The sequence below is a fragment of the Hemitrygon akajei genome, chromosome 16 (genome assembly GCF_048418815.1).
Source record: "Hemitrygon akajei chromosome 16, sHemAka1.3, whole genome shotgun sequence".
Taxonomy (NCBI): domain Eukaryota; kingdom Metazoa; phylum Chordata; class Chondrichthyes; order Myliobatiformes; family Dasyatidae; genus Hemitrygon; species Hemitrygon akajei.
In genome coordinates, this window is record NC_133139.1 from 1,917,669 (window position 1) to 1,932,687 (window position 15,019).

Sequence of the window (15,019 nt, forward strand, 5' to 3'; positions counted from 1 at the left end):
GAACTCAGCCTGAAACATCAGCTGTTTATTCATTTTGATGGACACTGCCTGACTGCTGAGTTCCTCCAGCATTTTGTATGTGTTGCTCCGGATTTCCAGCATCTGCAGAATCTCCTGCCTGTGTTTATGATTTATTGCACATCCCTGGTTGTTGTCGAGAATACTGTGCTATTGTGGGGAGTTCCGAGACTTAGACCTGGGCGTGATGAAGAACAGGTGGTACTATCTCCAGGTTAGGGTGGTCCATAACTTGAAGGGGGGTGGTACCAGCTGGTGGTTGTGGTGTTTTTCTGTATCTGGTGAGTTTGTCCTTGCTGTGATGAAGGATAGGCTGGCGGTGTTGGTGGTTCTGCAGGTGCAATGTGGGATGGTCCTGCCATCCTGGGGATCGGGCAGGGGAGTGGGTAAAGTAATTCCCAAATCATCGTCCCTAGAAAATTCATCATTGACATAATAGCGAATGATTGCACTCAGTTTTAGGACAAGTTTGTAAATAACTTTTAATGAGATTTGTGTTAAAGGCACACAAATTCTACAGCTAATAAAAGAACGGTTTTAATCTCTGAATTCATTCTTAATGGTAGAAAACACTGTTAGATGTTGTAACTTTAATTTTCCTGTCATTGGCCCTGGTCTTCCTTCCCCTGAACCTGATCATGCCTGATTGTAATCCAGCCCTGATACACTCTGCTGTACTCAGAGAGGTTGTGCGTTATGGTTGGCAGGTTGTGGGCTTGTGGGTAAAGTCATTGCCCGTGTTGGAGGGTTGAAGAGTCAGTGATTAATATGGAGAGGGGTCACAGTCTGATACTCCAGTCGGGCATATCGATGCTGACGTTCCCTCCAGCCTGACCTGTGCCGGCAAGGCAGGGCTCAGACCAGCGTTGAGTCCCTCCTGCACACCGTTCCCTTACGGGACAGCACTCGCCTCATTTCGTGGGTGACTCCATCCCAGGGTTCAGCAGGCGGCAGACCGCGTGCAGCTGGCTGTGCCCGTGAGTGCCCATACCCATCCCTGCTGGCAGAGGTGGCTACATAGAAGGCCTTTTTCTCCCGGTAACGCTCGTAGGCTGTCTCCCTGTGGAGGGCAGGCACGTGTGATGACCCCTCTTCCTCTACATGGTCCAGGCGCTCGGGCTCCAGGTACCTGCCTCCCGAGGGGCAGCTATTCTCAAACAGAGTGGCAGCTGGCTCTGGATACCCTTTCCTGCCCCCTCGACAGGCCTTCACCAGTGCCTGGATGATGATAATACCAACTCCCAGTACTCCTGCGCCGAGGATACTGGCACTCGCGATTGCACTCTCCTTCTCAAACTCCAGCAGTGTGTGGATGCAGAGGGCTGACAGGAGGAAAGCAAAAGAGATCCACGTTAGAGCACAGAGTCGCAGGAAGGACGGTTCAACATGTGGACGTTGGGGCTGCATCATAGTGTAGCAGTTAGTGCATTGCTTTACAACGCCAGTGACCTGGGTTCAATTCCCCTCACGGCCTGTGGAGAATTTCTGTGTTCTCCCTGTGACTGTGTGGGTTTCCTCCTACATTACAAAGACGTAAGGGTTAGTAGGTTAATTGGTCACGTGGGTGTAATTGAGTGGCACGGGCTTGTTGGGCTGGAAGGGCCTGTTACCAAGTTGTATCTCTAAATAAATAAACAAATCTCACTAAATTTATTCATCAACTCTGCCCCCTCCTACACTCTCAGGACAGGGACAGCATGGGTTAGACACAGTAAAACTCCCCTGTACTTTGCAACACACACAAAATGCTGGAGGAACTCATCAAGTCAGGCAGCATCTATGGAGAGGAATAAATAGTCAGTGTTTCGGTGCGAGGCCCTTTATTGACTGTTTATTTCCCTCAGTTGATGCTGCCTGACCTGCTGAGTTCCTCCAGCATTTTGTGTATGTTGCTGTGGAGTTCCAGCATCTGCAGAATCTCTTGTTTCCCCTGTACTGTCCTGTTCCAGACTCCCAGGGCAGACAAGGTCAAGCTCCTCTGTACTGTCCTTTCCAGGGTCTAGTTAAGTCAGTTCAAAGTAACTTTATTATTGAAGTATGTTAATGTCACAAATAGAACAGTGAGATACATTTTTGCCTGCAGGCATTTACAGGTAAATAAAGAAATACAATAGAATTTATGAAAAGTATGCGTAAAGACAGACAAACAACCCATGTGCAAAAGAATGCACATTATGCAGATAATAAAGAAAATGAATAGTACTTTGAAGATAAGTTGTAGACTACTGCAATTTGGATTAATATCTGCTCACAGATCTATTGGATGCAGCCCCTCTGAGCCTTACACTTTCCCTGCTGGGGAGGGCTTGAGGGAAGAATGACGATGCACTAGTTTGTCCCCTCCCACACTCAACTTTACCTCCTCATTGACAGTAAATGTTGGTGACTCTGACTGTGTCTCCCCATTGTTGGTGACTCCCACTGTGCCTCCCCATTGACAGTGTGCGTTGGTGACTTTTGTCTGTGCCTCCCCATTGACAATATGTGTTGGTGACTCCGACTGTGAATCCCATTGACTGTGAATGTTGGTGATTTTGACTGTGCCTCCCCATTGACAATATGTGTTGGTGACTCCGACTGTGAATCCCATTGACTGTGAATGTTGGTGATTTTGACTGTGCCTCCCCATTGACAATATGTGTTGGTGACTCCGACTGTGAATCCCATTGACTGTGAATGTTGGTGATTTTGACTGTGCCTCCCCATTGACAATATGTGTTGGTGACTCCGACTGTGAATCCCATTGACTGTGAATGTTGGTGATTTTGACTGTGCCTCCCCATTGACAATATGTGTTGGTGACTCCGACTGTGAATCCCATTGACTGTGAATGTTGGTGATTTTGACTGTGCCTTCCCATTGACAATATGTGTTGGTGACTCCGACTGTGAATCCCATTGACTGTGAATGTTGGGGACTTTTGACTATGTCTCACCATTGACAGTATATGTTGGTGATTCCGACTGGGCCTCCCAGTCAGACCGTTGATTTTGGGGATTCTGATTGTGCAACTCCATTGATGGTGAGTGTTGGTGAATCCGACAGTGCCTCCCCATTGGACGATGAGTGTTGGTGACTCTGAATGTGCCTCCCCATTGGACGATGAGTGTTGGTGAATCCAACGGTGCATCCCCATTGGACAATGAGTGTTGGTGAATCCGACAGTGGCTCCCCATTGGACGATGAGTGTTGGTGACTCTGATGGTGCCTCCCTATTGTCGATATGTGTTGGTGACTTCAAATGTGTTTCCCTGTTGTCTCTGCTACCAAGCACTGCCCCACCTCCCTTCTCTTTCCAGCAGGAATATAAGTGATTTCACACAGCAGCCCATTCTGCTTTGGCTTAATGGTGCTCTAATTGGGTTTTATAATGAATATAATGCCAATTGCCTTCCAGAGAGCTGAGCATATTTGCTGATTCCATCTGCCCTCTCCCCACTTCTAAAGGCTTAAAGTAAATTTAGTATCGAAGTACATATACATCACCATGTACAACCCTAATTTTCTTGTGGGCATTCACAGTAAATACAAAGAAACAAAAGCTAAGATAATAATAAATAAACAAACAAACAGACAAACAAACAAATAAATACATAAATAAGCAATAAATATTGAGAACATGAGATGAAGAGTCCTTGGTAGTGAGTGCCTAGGGTATGGGAACAGTTCAGTATTAGGGTGAATGAACTTGAGTGAAGCTATCCTTTGGTTCAGGAGCCTGATGGTTGAGGGGTGATAACTGTTCCTGAAAGTGGCGGTATGGGTCCTGAGGCTCCTGTAACTCCTTCCTGGTAGCAGCAGTGCGAAGAGATTATGGCCTGGATGGCAGGAATCCTTGATGATGGATGCAGCTTTCCTGTGACAGTGCTCTCTGTAGATGTGCTCAATGGTGGGGAGGGCTTTACATGTCTTGGACTGGGCTGTATCCACTACTTTTTGTAGGTTTTCCCACTCAAGGGCATTGGTGTTTCCATACCCAGCGGTGATGCAACCAGTCAATATTCTCTCAATGTTCTCTCCACCACACATCTATAAAAGTTTGTCAAAGTTTTGCCATTTTGATTGCATTGAGGCCAAATATGTTTCTCCTGGTACAGATGAGGAGTGGAACCTGGATCCACATCTCCTTGAGTCAGTGATCTAAATGGCAGGATGTTCACCCACTGAGAGCAGGTAGGAGCCTCCGTGTAACACCTGCTTTGCTTTCTCCACAGTGTTGGATGGTGTATTCAGTGAACAACGGCCGTCAAGCTCATCCCAGCCCACCGGAACCAACAGGATCAGACACTCCCAGCTTCTGAGGCCGGACAGTTAGTGGCACTGCTGCACGTGTACGTGTGTGTGTGTATATATATACACACACACACATACATACATACACACACACACACACACACATACATACACACGTGTGTGTGCACATGGGTACTAGGATATAAGAGACATGCTTCTTGTAGGTAGTTAAAGGAACTGGTTTCATCAGCACTGAAGACTATTTCACAGAAACTACCCCCACTGCACATATTCCTCCTCCTGTCAGCAACGTGGTTCTCTCTCACAAACAGTGACTGGGGGAGTGTTTGATTGCCAACTGACTGTCGGTGCTAATGGGGATTGTACAGAGGACAACATTCCCCTGTTCCTCCTGCCTGTCAAGACCCTCTCCACTATATCTGAAGGCACTGTGCAAAGCCCTGGCCTCAATGATGTTACGGCTAGTCTGCCCAGAAACCCTTACTGCTATCTCAATGTGGTTTGGGCTGTTCTGTGACAAGGGACCAAGTCCCTGTGATCATGTGGTTTTGGTGGGCTAGCACTAATGATGTGTATATACTCTGTTTTAAATAAATGGACGATAAAGACAGACTGCACTTGGTGAATTGTGTATGTTTTTGATTACCCTGTTATGGGAAAGGTGGCGTAAAGCTGCAGAGGGGGCAGAAGTAATTTACAAGGGCTTGATTAATAAGGAGAGGTTGGCCATGCTACGGTGGGAGAATCTAAGACCAGAGGATACAGCCTCAGAATAGAGGGGTGTCCTTTTAAAATGAGGATGAGGAGGAATTTCTTTAGCCAGAGAGTCATGAATCTATGGAATTCTTTGCTACAGGCAGATATTTAAGGCAGATGTTGATAGATTCTTGATTAGTCAAGGCATGAAGGGATACGGGGAGAAGGTAGGAGATTGGAGCTGAGGAAATTTGGATCAGCCATGATGAAGTGGTGGAGCAGACCCGATGGGCCAAAAGGTCTCATTCTGTGCCTGTATCTTATGGTCTTACTTTGGATCTTTATTCCTTGGAGTATAAGAAATTGAGGGGTAATCTCCAAAATTTATAAAAAGAGGAGAATGGGTAGGGTGGACCGTCATAGTCTTTCCCCGGGTGGAGGAGTCCCGAACTAGAGGGCACAGATAGGAGAGGTAACTGTACACAGAGGATAGTGAGTACCTGCTATGAGCTGCCAGAGGAAGTGGTCAAGGTGAGTACAATCACAACATTTAAGAGGCATGGCAACAGGTACGTGGAGGGGAGCAGCTTTGAGAATGCTGTGGGCAGCATGGACCAGTTGGGCCGAAGGGCCTGTTTTTGGTCTGTATAACTCCGTGACACTCTGACTTGATGAGCTGTCTTGGTGCTGGAGTCGTGCTACCTTTTATAGGTAACTAGTGTCACACAGAGCTTACAGTTGTGTGCAGGTAATGTTGGTAAACAGGCCTAGTGTATAGAAACAAGCTCAAACCTCAGGGAACATTTCCATCCCTAGGCCTGTTTATTCCTGTCCACTCCCTCAAGCCCACTGACCCACTCATTTCTAGGGTGCTCAGAGGCCTTTCTCATGTTCATGTTCCCAGTGATACCCACAGCCCAGGAGAGGTTAAAGCAATCCTGCAGGCACCTCCTCAGGCACAAACAGGGTGAGTAATGAGAGGTGAAGTCTCTGAGCAGGAGAAGAGTACAACTGAGTGTTAACTGGAGTTTCCACACGTCTGGGCCCACAAAGCCCGCTGACCATGTCTGGTATAACCGTGTTAACATAGCGGGGTGCCACACGTCTGGGCCCACAAAGCCCACTGACTGTGTCTGGTATAACCGTGTTAACATGGTGGGATGCCACACATCTGGGCCCACAAAGCCTGCTGACCATGTCTGGTATAACCGTGTTAACATGGTGGGATGCCACACATCAGAACTGAGACCCTTCATCAGGCTTCTTCCCTCTTCCTATCCAGTCCTGATGAAAGTTCTTGCCCCAAAATGTCTACTGTTTATTCCCCTCAATAGATGTTGTCTGATCTGCTGAGTTCCTCCGCCATTTTGAACTCATATAAATGAATTCAATTTGACATTGATTAAAGGATGAACAATATCTCAGCAACAGGGGAATGATCCTGGATTTTGTGTGATATCCTCACAGCAGGTCTATGTTGGCTAGAAGACAACACTGGCAGTGAGGTGCTCCCCTAGTACTGTGTTGAGAAAATTAGCCGAGACTGGCTGCACACAACTGTGGAGTGGGCCTCGATTGCCAGGGCCAACATTACAGAGGGGCAGGATGTTCCAGGCTTCACACTGCACCACATACCTGCTAAATATGCAGTGACACCCAGACAGAATGCAGAGAGAGCCAGCTGTCGAGAACATCGGCCATTCAGGAGAAGCCAACCAGCCCTGGAATGGCAGAGAAAATATGAATAGTCACAACTAAACGCCACAGATGCCGGCAATCTGCAATAAAAATAAAATTGTTGGAAAGTGATTGGGTGAGGCAGTGCCAGTGGAGAGTGGTAGCCTAACTATTCAGAGTGAGGAATCTGTGAAGGGTAAAGATCTAGAGTAGGAATCCAGGAGACAGCTCACTTATCCATAATGTTTTCTCGAGGGGAGGAGATGCCGAGGTGGTGTGGGAGAGAGCAAAGGCCGCTGTGGGTGTAATGGGATCTGTACTGGGTTACGTGCTGGCCCTTCCCTTCAGTGCTACTCTCCAGTTTTGCTTGATGGAAGAACAAGCTGGACCAGGACACCATTCCTTGCACCATCAGTCTACAGGCCATGTACTCAGGGACTTGGCCAAATTATTGTTGTTTCTGTCAGTATGCTTTCTGCTATCGTAATCCTATGTACTATATTTGTGTGCTGTTGCCACTGATTTGGAGGAACGCTGTTTCATTTGGCTATATTCATGTACGATTACATGATAATTAAACTTGAACTAGGATGGGCTGACAAAGTTCTTGACCTTAACATCACTCTGAGGCTTTGTTCCATGTTACTTCTGTAACCTCTTTCGGCCTCTAACCCTCCTTAATTCTTTCGTCATCTCTGTACTCCACGAAAAATTCTCTCCAGCCTCTTTACTCTTATCAAATTATCTCATGAACTTCTTGCCCTTTCCTTGAAAAAGGTAAATGAGAATCAACGAACTGTAGATTCTGGAACTCCTTGGAAAAGGAATGCTGGGATGCCCAAACAAATCCGAATCAGGATTATTATCCCTCAGATGTGATGTGAAATTATAAACAGATACGATTCTGCAGATGCTGGGAATCTTAAATTAATTTCTAGTGTAGTAGGTCCATTCAGAATGACTGCGGTGGGAGGGGTCCTTCATCATGTCCCAAACGCAATATATTCTGCAGAACGGGGGTTTCTCTTCCTCCACCATTGATGCTGCCCTCACCGACATCTCCTCCATCTCCCGGACACCCACATTCAACCCACCTTCCCGCCACCTTAACAAAGAACGAGTTTCTCTTGTCCTCACCTACCATCCCATGAGCCTCCACAACTTCCATTTCCAAAGAGATCCTACCACTAAGCATTTCTTTACTACCCCCTCCATTCCACTGTCCGCTTTCCGCAAGGATCGCTCCCTCCGCGATTTCCTTGCCGTTCATCTGTCCCCACTGACCTCCCTCCTGCCATATATCCCTGCCAGCTACACAAGTGTTACAACTTCCCATTCCCGGAGGGGGTATGGTGGGAGAAGGGGGGCTCAAGCTGGGGTTGGGGATGTATCAGCGTTGAAACTCCAGAGTGAAGATATTTACTAACCCTTTTGCTTTTGTTGCTTCTGGGACCGTTGGTTCTCATATTTCTCACCCCCCCCCCCACCCCTTCGCGTTCCCGGGACGGAGAAGCCTCCTTGCCCTCCCCCAGGTTGCTTGAGGTGGCGGCGATGAGTGGCTTTCCTGAACTCCTGCAACCTCGAGGAATCAGAGAATCAGAGTCATCACTGGCACAGGACGTGACATCTGTTGTCCTGCGGCAGCAGTACATTGCGACTATAAAATAATGCAAAAAGAGAGCAGAATAGTGACGTGGTATTCATGGATTCATTGTCCATTCAGATATTTGACGGCAGAGAAGAAAAGGCTGTTCCTGAAACATTGAGTGTGTGCCATCAGGCTTCTGTACCTGCTCGATTGTAGCACCGAGAAGAGGGGGTGTTCTGGGTGATGGGGGTCCTTAGTGACGGAAGCCGCCTTTTTGAGCAAAACTCAAAAAGGGGAAGATGTTTCTATAGTTCAGGTCAACGGTATCTGACTTGAAACGCTGATTCCGTCACTTCCCACAGACGCTGCATGACCTGCCGAGTGTTTGAGGGGTGGGGGGGGGGGGTCTACTTTATTTGGATTTCCAACATGTGCAGATTATTTTCATTCTTTGCGAAGGGGATGTGCCAAGATTCGTGGTGGTACATCTCCGAGTGTGGGCAGCGTGGAGTGATAGCTGCCGATGGTGGCGTTCCTGGGTGTCATTCGAGCCGTGGGTGTCAGTTTTGCGGGCGCGGGTGTTGGGGGGGGGGGGTTGAATCGTTGTCTATCGTTTTATTTCCTCTGTCATATTGTAGATGACGGTTCTTGTTGGCTAATTCCTCGGTGAAGCGTCTGGTCTGCGGTGTCAGTTGCGCATAGAAGCTCTCAAAGGGACACCCTTGCCAACTATCTCCAGTATTTGGCACCGTGACCTGTCGCGGCTTCTTTGTACCGTTCTTTCCGAATGCCAACTGGAACGTGCCTGCCCTTCCCTCACCCGGGAACTGGCAATTCAAATGGAATTCCGTTCCGAGCACAGTCTCTGGGAAAGTGGCCCGGGTTAGGGGCCGGAAGCAAACCCGCACTGACTGTTACTGTCTCAAAGTGAATTCAGACTAGTTCAGGTTGGGGTTGACACGTTCACTGTGAGCCAAGCCAATTTGGCCCCTTACAAAGGGGTCGAGGTGGTGGGGGGGGGGGGGGCGTTGCTTTCTGTATAAAAGACACTAACACAAAGCCCGCAGTTCATTAAAGTCCCAACTCACGTTTGCGGAGAGTCAGAACCCGAGAACAGTCACAAAACAGCGAATCATAAACACTAGAGATTCTGCAGACGCTGCAAGTCCTGAACGACACACACAAAATGCTGGAGGAACTCAGCAGGCCAGGCAGTGTCTGTGACGAGGAATAGAGTCCAAAAGCAAACAAGCACAAAATGCTGGAGGAACTCAGCAGGCCAGGCAGGCAGTCTCTATGACGAGGAATAAAGAGTCCTTTTGGGCCGAGACCCTTCACCAGGACTCTTCATCATGAGATTCTTCACGAGGCCTGATGCAAGGGTCTCGGCCGAAGGGTCGACTGTTTATTCATTTCCATAGATGGTGCCAGACCGGCTGAGTTCCTCCAGCATATTGTGTGTGTGTTACTGCGGATTTGTCATTCAATTAATATACGCGTGGTCCGACCACCGTCGTCTCTCCGCCGTATGTGGGATCATGCTCTGCACACTTAGCACTGCCCCACCCCACAATCCTGCATCGCTTTGATGATTGGTCAGTCTGGTTTCACCTCCGGATTAGCCATTGCTGTTCCCCGTTCTTCACCTGGTTTAACAACCCGCCCTCTCCCTTTTTTCCTGATGGGGCGTTCAGAGATGAATTTACGAAGTAAGTGGAACCTGTTCCGCCACATGGCGTATCTATCTCCCCGTAGACACGGACGGCATAGCGGTTGGCGTGCTACCGATCTGGGTTCAATCCCCGCCCCTGTCGGTAAGAAGTTTGCACGTTCTCCCTGTGACAGCATGGTCCTGTGATCCATGGTCTAGGTGGTCCGGTTTCCATAAGATATAGGAGCAGAATTAGACCATTTGGCCCAGCGAGTCTGTTCGCCATTTGATCATAGCTGATCCAATTGTCCTCTCGGGCCCAATCACCTGTCTTCTCTCCGCATCCCTTCATGCCATGTCCTTCTGAGCTCCATTCTAAATGGAAGTCCTTCTATTCTGAGGCGGTGTCCTCTGGTTTTAGACTCTCCCATTATAGGAAACATCCTCTCCACATCCACTCTATCAAAGGCTTTCAACATTCGATAGGTTTCAATGAGACCCCCACTCGCTCTTCTGAATTCCAGTGAGTACAGGCCCAGAGCTATCAAACGCTCCTCACACGATAAGGCTTTCAAACCCGGAATCATTTTCGCGAACATCTTTTGAACCATCTCCAATGTCAGCACATCCTTTCTTGGATAAGGTGACCAAAACTGATCACAAAACTCCAAGTGAGGCCTCACCAATGCTTTATCAAGCCTGAACATTACATCCTTGCTATTCAGGTCCTCTCGAAATGAATGCTAACATTGCATTTGCCTTCCTCGCCATCAACTCAATTTGCAAATTAACCTTCAGAGAATCCCGCAGGACTCCCAGCTCCCTTTGCGCCTCAGAGTTTTGAATTTCGAACATTTTGAACATAGTCTGCCCTTTTATTTCTTCTCCAAAATGCATGACTATTCACTTCCCGACACTGTGTTCCATATGCCACGTCTTTGGCCATTCTCCGAATCTAAGTCCTTCTGTAGCCTTTCTGCTTCCTCAAAGCTACCCACCACTCCACTTATGTTCGTATCATCCACAAACTTGGCCACAGGGCCACCAATTCCGTCATTCAAATCATTCACATATTTTCGTGAAAAGAAGCGGTCCCAATCATAGACCCACGTGGAACACCACTAGTCACCGGCAGTCAACCAGAAAATGTTCCCTTTAATCCCACACTTTGTCTCCTGCCAATCAGCCAATGCTCTATCGATGCTAGTATCTTTCCTGTAATACCATGAGCTGGTATCTTGTTAAGCTGCCTCATGTGAAAATCCTTCTGAAAATCCGAGCACACAACAACCACCGATTCTCCTTTGTCTATGCTGCTTGCAATTTCTTCAAAGAATTCCAACAGATTTGTCGGGCAAGATTTTCTCTTGTGGAAACCATGCTGACTACAGCCTGCTCTATCATGTGACTCCAAGTACCCCGAAATCACATCCTTAACGATCGACTCCAATATCTTCCCAACCACTGAGGTCAGACTAACTATCCTATAGTTTAAATTCTTCTGCCTCTCTCCCTTCTCGAGGAGCGGAGACATTTGTCTCTATCGCGCCCACACAATCTTGTCTCCATTCCTCTGACAATGGAACACCGCAATCCTCTTCACCCCTCTACTCTTCTAAGCCGCAGCACCAGGCTGAGTGCCAGAGACCCGGTGGCTCCGGCTCCCCCTGAAGCTCGCCCCCTCGACAGTATCCAAAGTGGTATACTTATTATTCTGAGGTATGGAGGGGTGTCAGACGGACGGGGGGAGGGGGACGGGAGGGGTGAAAGTGTGGGGATGTCAGAGCGCGGGGCGAGGTGCGAGAGGCGGAGGCAGCAGGGTGATGCCTACTGCATGAGTGGGCGAGCAGAGCGCTGGAGTGGCCGAATGGAAAGAGAGCAGCTCCCGCCCACCGTGCCAAAGGAGGTGCCACGGTTAGAACCCTCATAAATCCAGTACCGGCTAACACACATTGGCGGTATCCCAGGGAATGAGCAGGAGGTGAGAGCAACCAGAGATTCAGCACAGGTACAATGGGCCGAAAGCCCTCCAGTACTGCCCCCGTCCCCACAGAGACTCCACATCAATGTACCGGGGCTGCATCTCCCACGCAATCCGATCACACCTGCGCATGGGTCCACCTGATACCGAATTGCACCTTAATCATCCAAAGTCGGAGCCCTTTTGAGAAGTGCAGACCTGAATGTGGGCGAGGGAACTCCGGGTGTGGGCGAGGGAGCCCCCGATGTGGGTAAAGGAGCTCCAGCAGCTGAACGTGACGGTGGTCAGATCATCGTCCCGGTGACGGAGACCTCAATCCCCACGGAACCGCAACGGGATCCATAGTACACACCTCAAATGGATAATAACCTATTATAGATTATCTTTCATACAGACAACGCAGTACTTTACGATGGGATAAAGTGCAAACGTGAAAATAAAAGACAAAAACGATGTTTGTTCAAAGCAAGGTTAAATAAATAGGCATTGAACTGGTGTTTAAAAGTGTTAACTAAGTCTACATTCCTTATACTGTAGTTTTATGTATTGAATTCCACAGTTTAGGAGCGTAGTTCAAAAACTGACCTTCCAGTGTTCTTTTGAGGGAGATTGTTTAAATTAAGAGACCAGGGGAAGAAGGCCTGACAGTTCGAGCAGGATTATAAAACGAAAATCAGTCCGTGATGCACTCCAGTCCCAGACAATTGAGAGATTTAAAAACAAGCGAGGGGACTCTAAAAGATACAGGAAGCCAATGCAGAGTAGCCAGGACGGGAGTGTTATGTTCTCTCATCCGGGTTTTGGATAAAAGTCGAGCAGCGGAGTGCCGAAAGAGTTGAAGTTTGTCAATAGATTGCTTTGGAAGGCCAGTGAAAAGTGTATTTCAGTAATCCTGTCTATTCGAATTACTTCAGCATCATTACGTGACAGAAACGAATCGGATGCGCTCCATATGCTCCGAACTTCTATACCACCCACTCCAGCGGCGCTCCCACGGCCCAGATCCCCCACTCTGCCGCCTTCCGCAGCGCACCCTCGGACCCAATACCCCCACTCTGCCGCCTCCTGTAGCTCTTCCTCGGACCCAATACCCCCACTCTGTCGCCTCCCGCGGCGCACCCTCGGTGTTCCCGGCTTAAGTGGGCACTTCTGTTGTGCACAAGGACCGGGGTCGGGGAGGGGTGGGGGGGGGGGGGTTACCTGTCTGGTTGTCCGTCGGCCGCCAGGTGCCCGTGCAGCAGAGCGAGGAGCAGACAGCACAGGTGTAGCGACACGGACAGAGAGGCGAGTCCCCGGGCGACGGGGCGTAGCAGACGCGTGGCAGCTGCGGGCAGGGGCGAGAGCTGGGGTCCCGGTGGCTGCAGCAGGAGAGAGGCGGGCGGCAGAGTCAGGAGCGCGGCCAGAGCTGCGAGCGAGAGGAGGACGGCCAGGCAGCGATCCGGCGACAGATGCACGGTGCCCGGGGTCTCCGGCGTCTTCCCGACGCTCCGCTGCATCTCTGCGCCGCGCAGACTCCTGCTCCGGACCGGCCTTTGCTCCCTCCTTCACTTCCGGACGATCATTGCAATATCTGGGGAAGTTTACACCCACACCGACTGTACACTGTGTGTAATACCTGCATCCACGCTGACTGTACACTGTGTGTAACACCCGCACCGACTGTACACTGTGTGTAACACCCGCACCGACTGTACACTGTGTGTAATACCTGCATCCACGCTGACTGTACACTGTGTGTAACACCCGCACCGACTGTACACTGTGTGTAATACCTGCATCCACGCTGACTGTACACTGTGTGTAACACCCGCACCGTCTGTACACTGTGTGTAACACCCGCACCGACTGTACACTGTGTGTAACACCCGCACCGACTGTACACTGTGTGTAATACCTGCATCCACGCTGACTGTACACTGTGTGTAATACCTGCATCCACGCTGACTGTACACTGTGTGTAACACCCGCACCGACTGTACACTGTGTGTAATACCTGCATCCACGCTGACTGTACACTGTGTGTAACACCCGCACCGACTGTACACTGTGTGTAACACCCGCACCGACTGTACACTGTGTGTAATACCTGCATCCACGCTGACTGTACACTGTGTGTAACACCCGCACCGACTGTACACTGTGTGTAACACCCGCACCGTCTGTACACTGTGTGTAATACCTGCATCCACGCTGACTGTACACTGTGTGTAACACCCGCACCGTCTGTACACTGTGTGTAACACCCGCACCGTCCGTACACTGTGTGTAATACCTGCATCCACGCTGACTGTACACTGTGTGTAACACCCGCACCGACTGTACAGTGTGTGTAACACCCGCACCGTCTGTACACTGTGTGTAATACCTGCATCCACGCTGACTGTACACTGTGTGTAACACTTGCACCGACTGTACAGTGTGTGTAACACCCGCACCGTCTGTACACTGTGTGTAACACCCACACTGACTGTACACTGTGTGTAACACCCGCACCGACTGTACACTGTGTGTAATACCTGCATCCACGCTGACTGTACACTGTGTGTAACACCCGCACCGACTGTACACTGTGTGTAATACCTGCATCCACGCTGACTGTACACTGTGTGTAACACCCGCACCGTCTGTACACTGTGTGTAACACCCGCACCGACTGTACACTGTGTGTAACACCCGCACCGACTGTACACTGTGTGTAATACCTGCATCCACGCTGACTGTACACTGTGTGTAATACCTGCATCCACGCTGACTGTACACTGTGTGTAACACCCGCACCGACTGTACACTGTGTGTAATACCTGCATCCACGCTGACTGTACACTGTGTGTAACACCCGCACCGACTGTACACTGTGTGTAACACCCGCACCGACTGTACACTGTGTGTAATACCTGCATCCACGCTGACTGTACACTGTGTGTAACACCCGCACCGACTGTACACTGTGTGTAACACCCGCACCGTCTGTACACTGTGTGTAATACCTGCATCCACGCTGACTGTACACTGTGTGTAACACCCGCACCGTCTGTACACTGTGTGTAACACCCGCACCGTCCGTACACTGTGTGTAATACCTGCATCCACGCTGACTGTACACTGTGTGTAACACCCGCACCGACTGTACAGTGTGTGTAACACCCGCACCGTC

At 49.4% G+C, this 15,019-nt stretch overlaps 2 protein-coding genes across 6 annotated transcripts in view; one reads left to right on the forward strand and one right to left on the reverse strand.

Annotated features, from left to right (window-relative positions):
• The window catches only part of borcs8 (BLOC-1 related complex subunit 8), a 148,484-nt gene extending 143,600 nt beyond the window's left edge, over positions 1-4,884 (forward strand). For all 5 annotated transcript variants that reach the window (XM_073068083.1, XM_073068080.1, XM_073068081.1 and 2 more), the window contains one exon: positions 4,233-4,884. Coding sequence is in view for 2 of the 5 variants with exons in the window: in XM_073068081.1 (XP_072924182.1) it covers positions 4,233-4,319 (87 nt within the window). In the remaining 3 variants the exon portion in view is untranslated. The remainder of the gene's footprint in view (positions 1-4,232) is intronic.
• Positions 484-13,444, reverse strand: tmem221 (transmembrane protein 221). Its single transcript, XM_073068079.1, has 3 exons — positions 13,066-13,444; positions 6,604-6,689; positions 484-1,340 (listed from the first exon to the last, which is right to left on the reverse strand). Exons 1-3 carry the CDS (start codon positions 13,359-13,361, stop codon positions 874-876), a joined length of 849 nt encoding a protein of 282 aa, XP_072924180.1. The 5' UTR covers positions 13,362-13,444; the 3' UTR covers positions 484-873.
• Positions 13,445-15,019: the final 1,575 nt, after the last annotated feature.

Coding starts and splice junctions, on each gene's coding strand:
- tmem221 (XM_073068079.1), bottom strand. CDS start 13,361: ATGCAGCGGAGCGTCGGGAAGACGCCGGAGACCCCGGGCACCGTGCAT. Junction 6,690..13,065: donor GCCGACGGACAACCAGACAG/GTAACCCCCCCC, acceptor CTGCCATTCCAG/GGCTGGTTGGCTTCTCCTGA. Junction 1,341..6,603: donor TGTCACTGCATATTTAGCAG/GTATGTGGTGCA, acceptor TCCTCCTGTCAG/CCCTCTGCATCCACACACTG.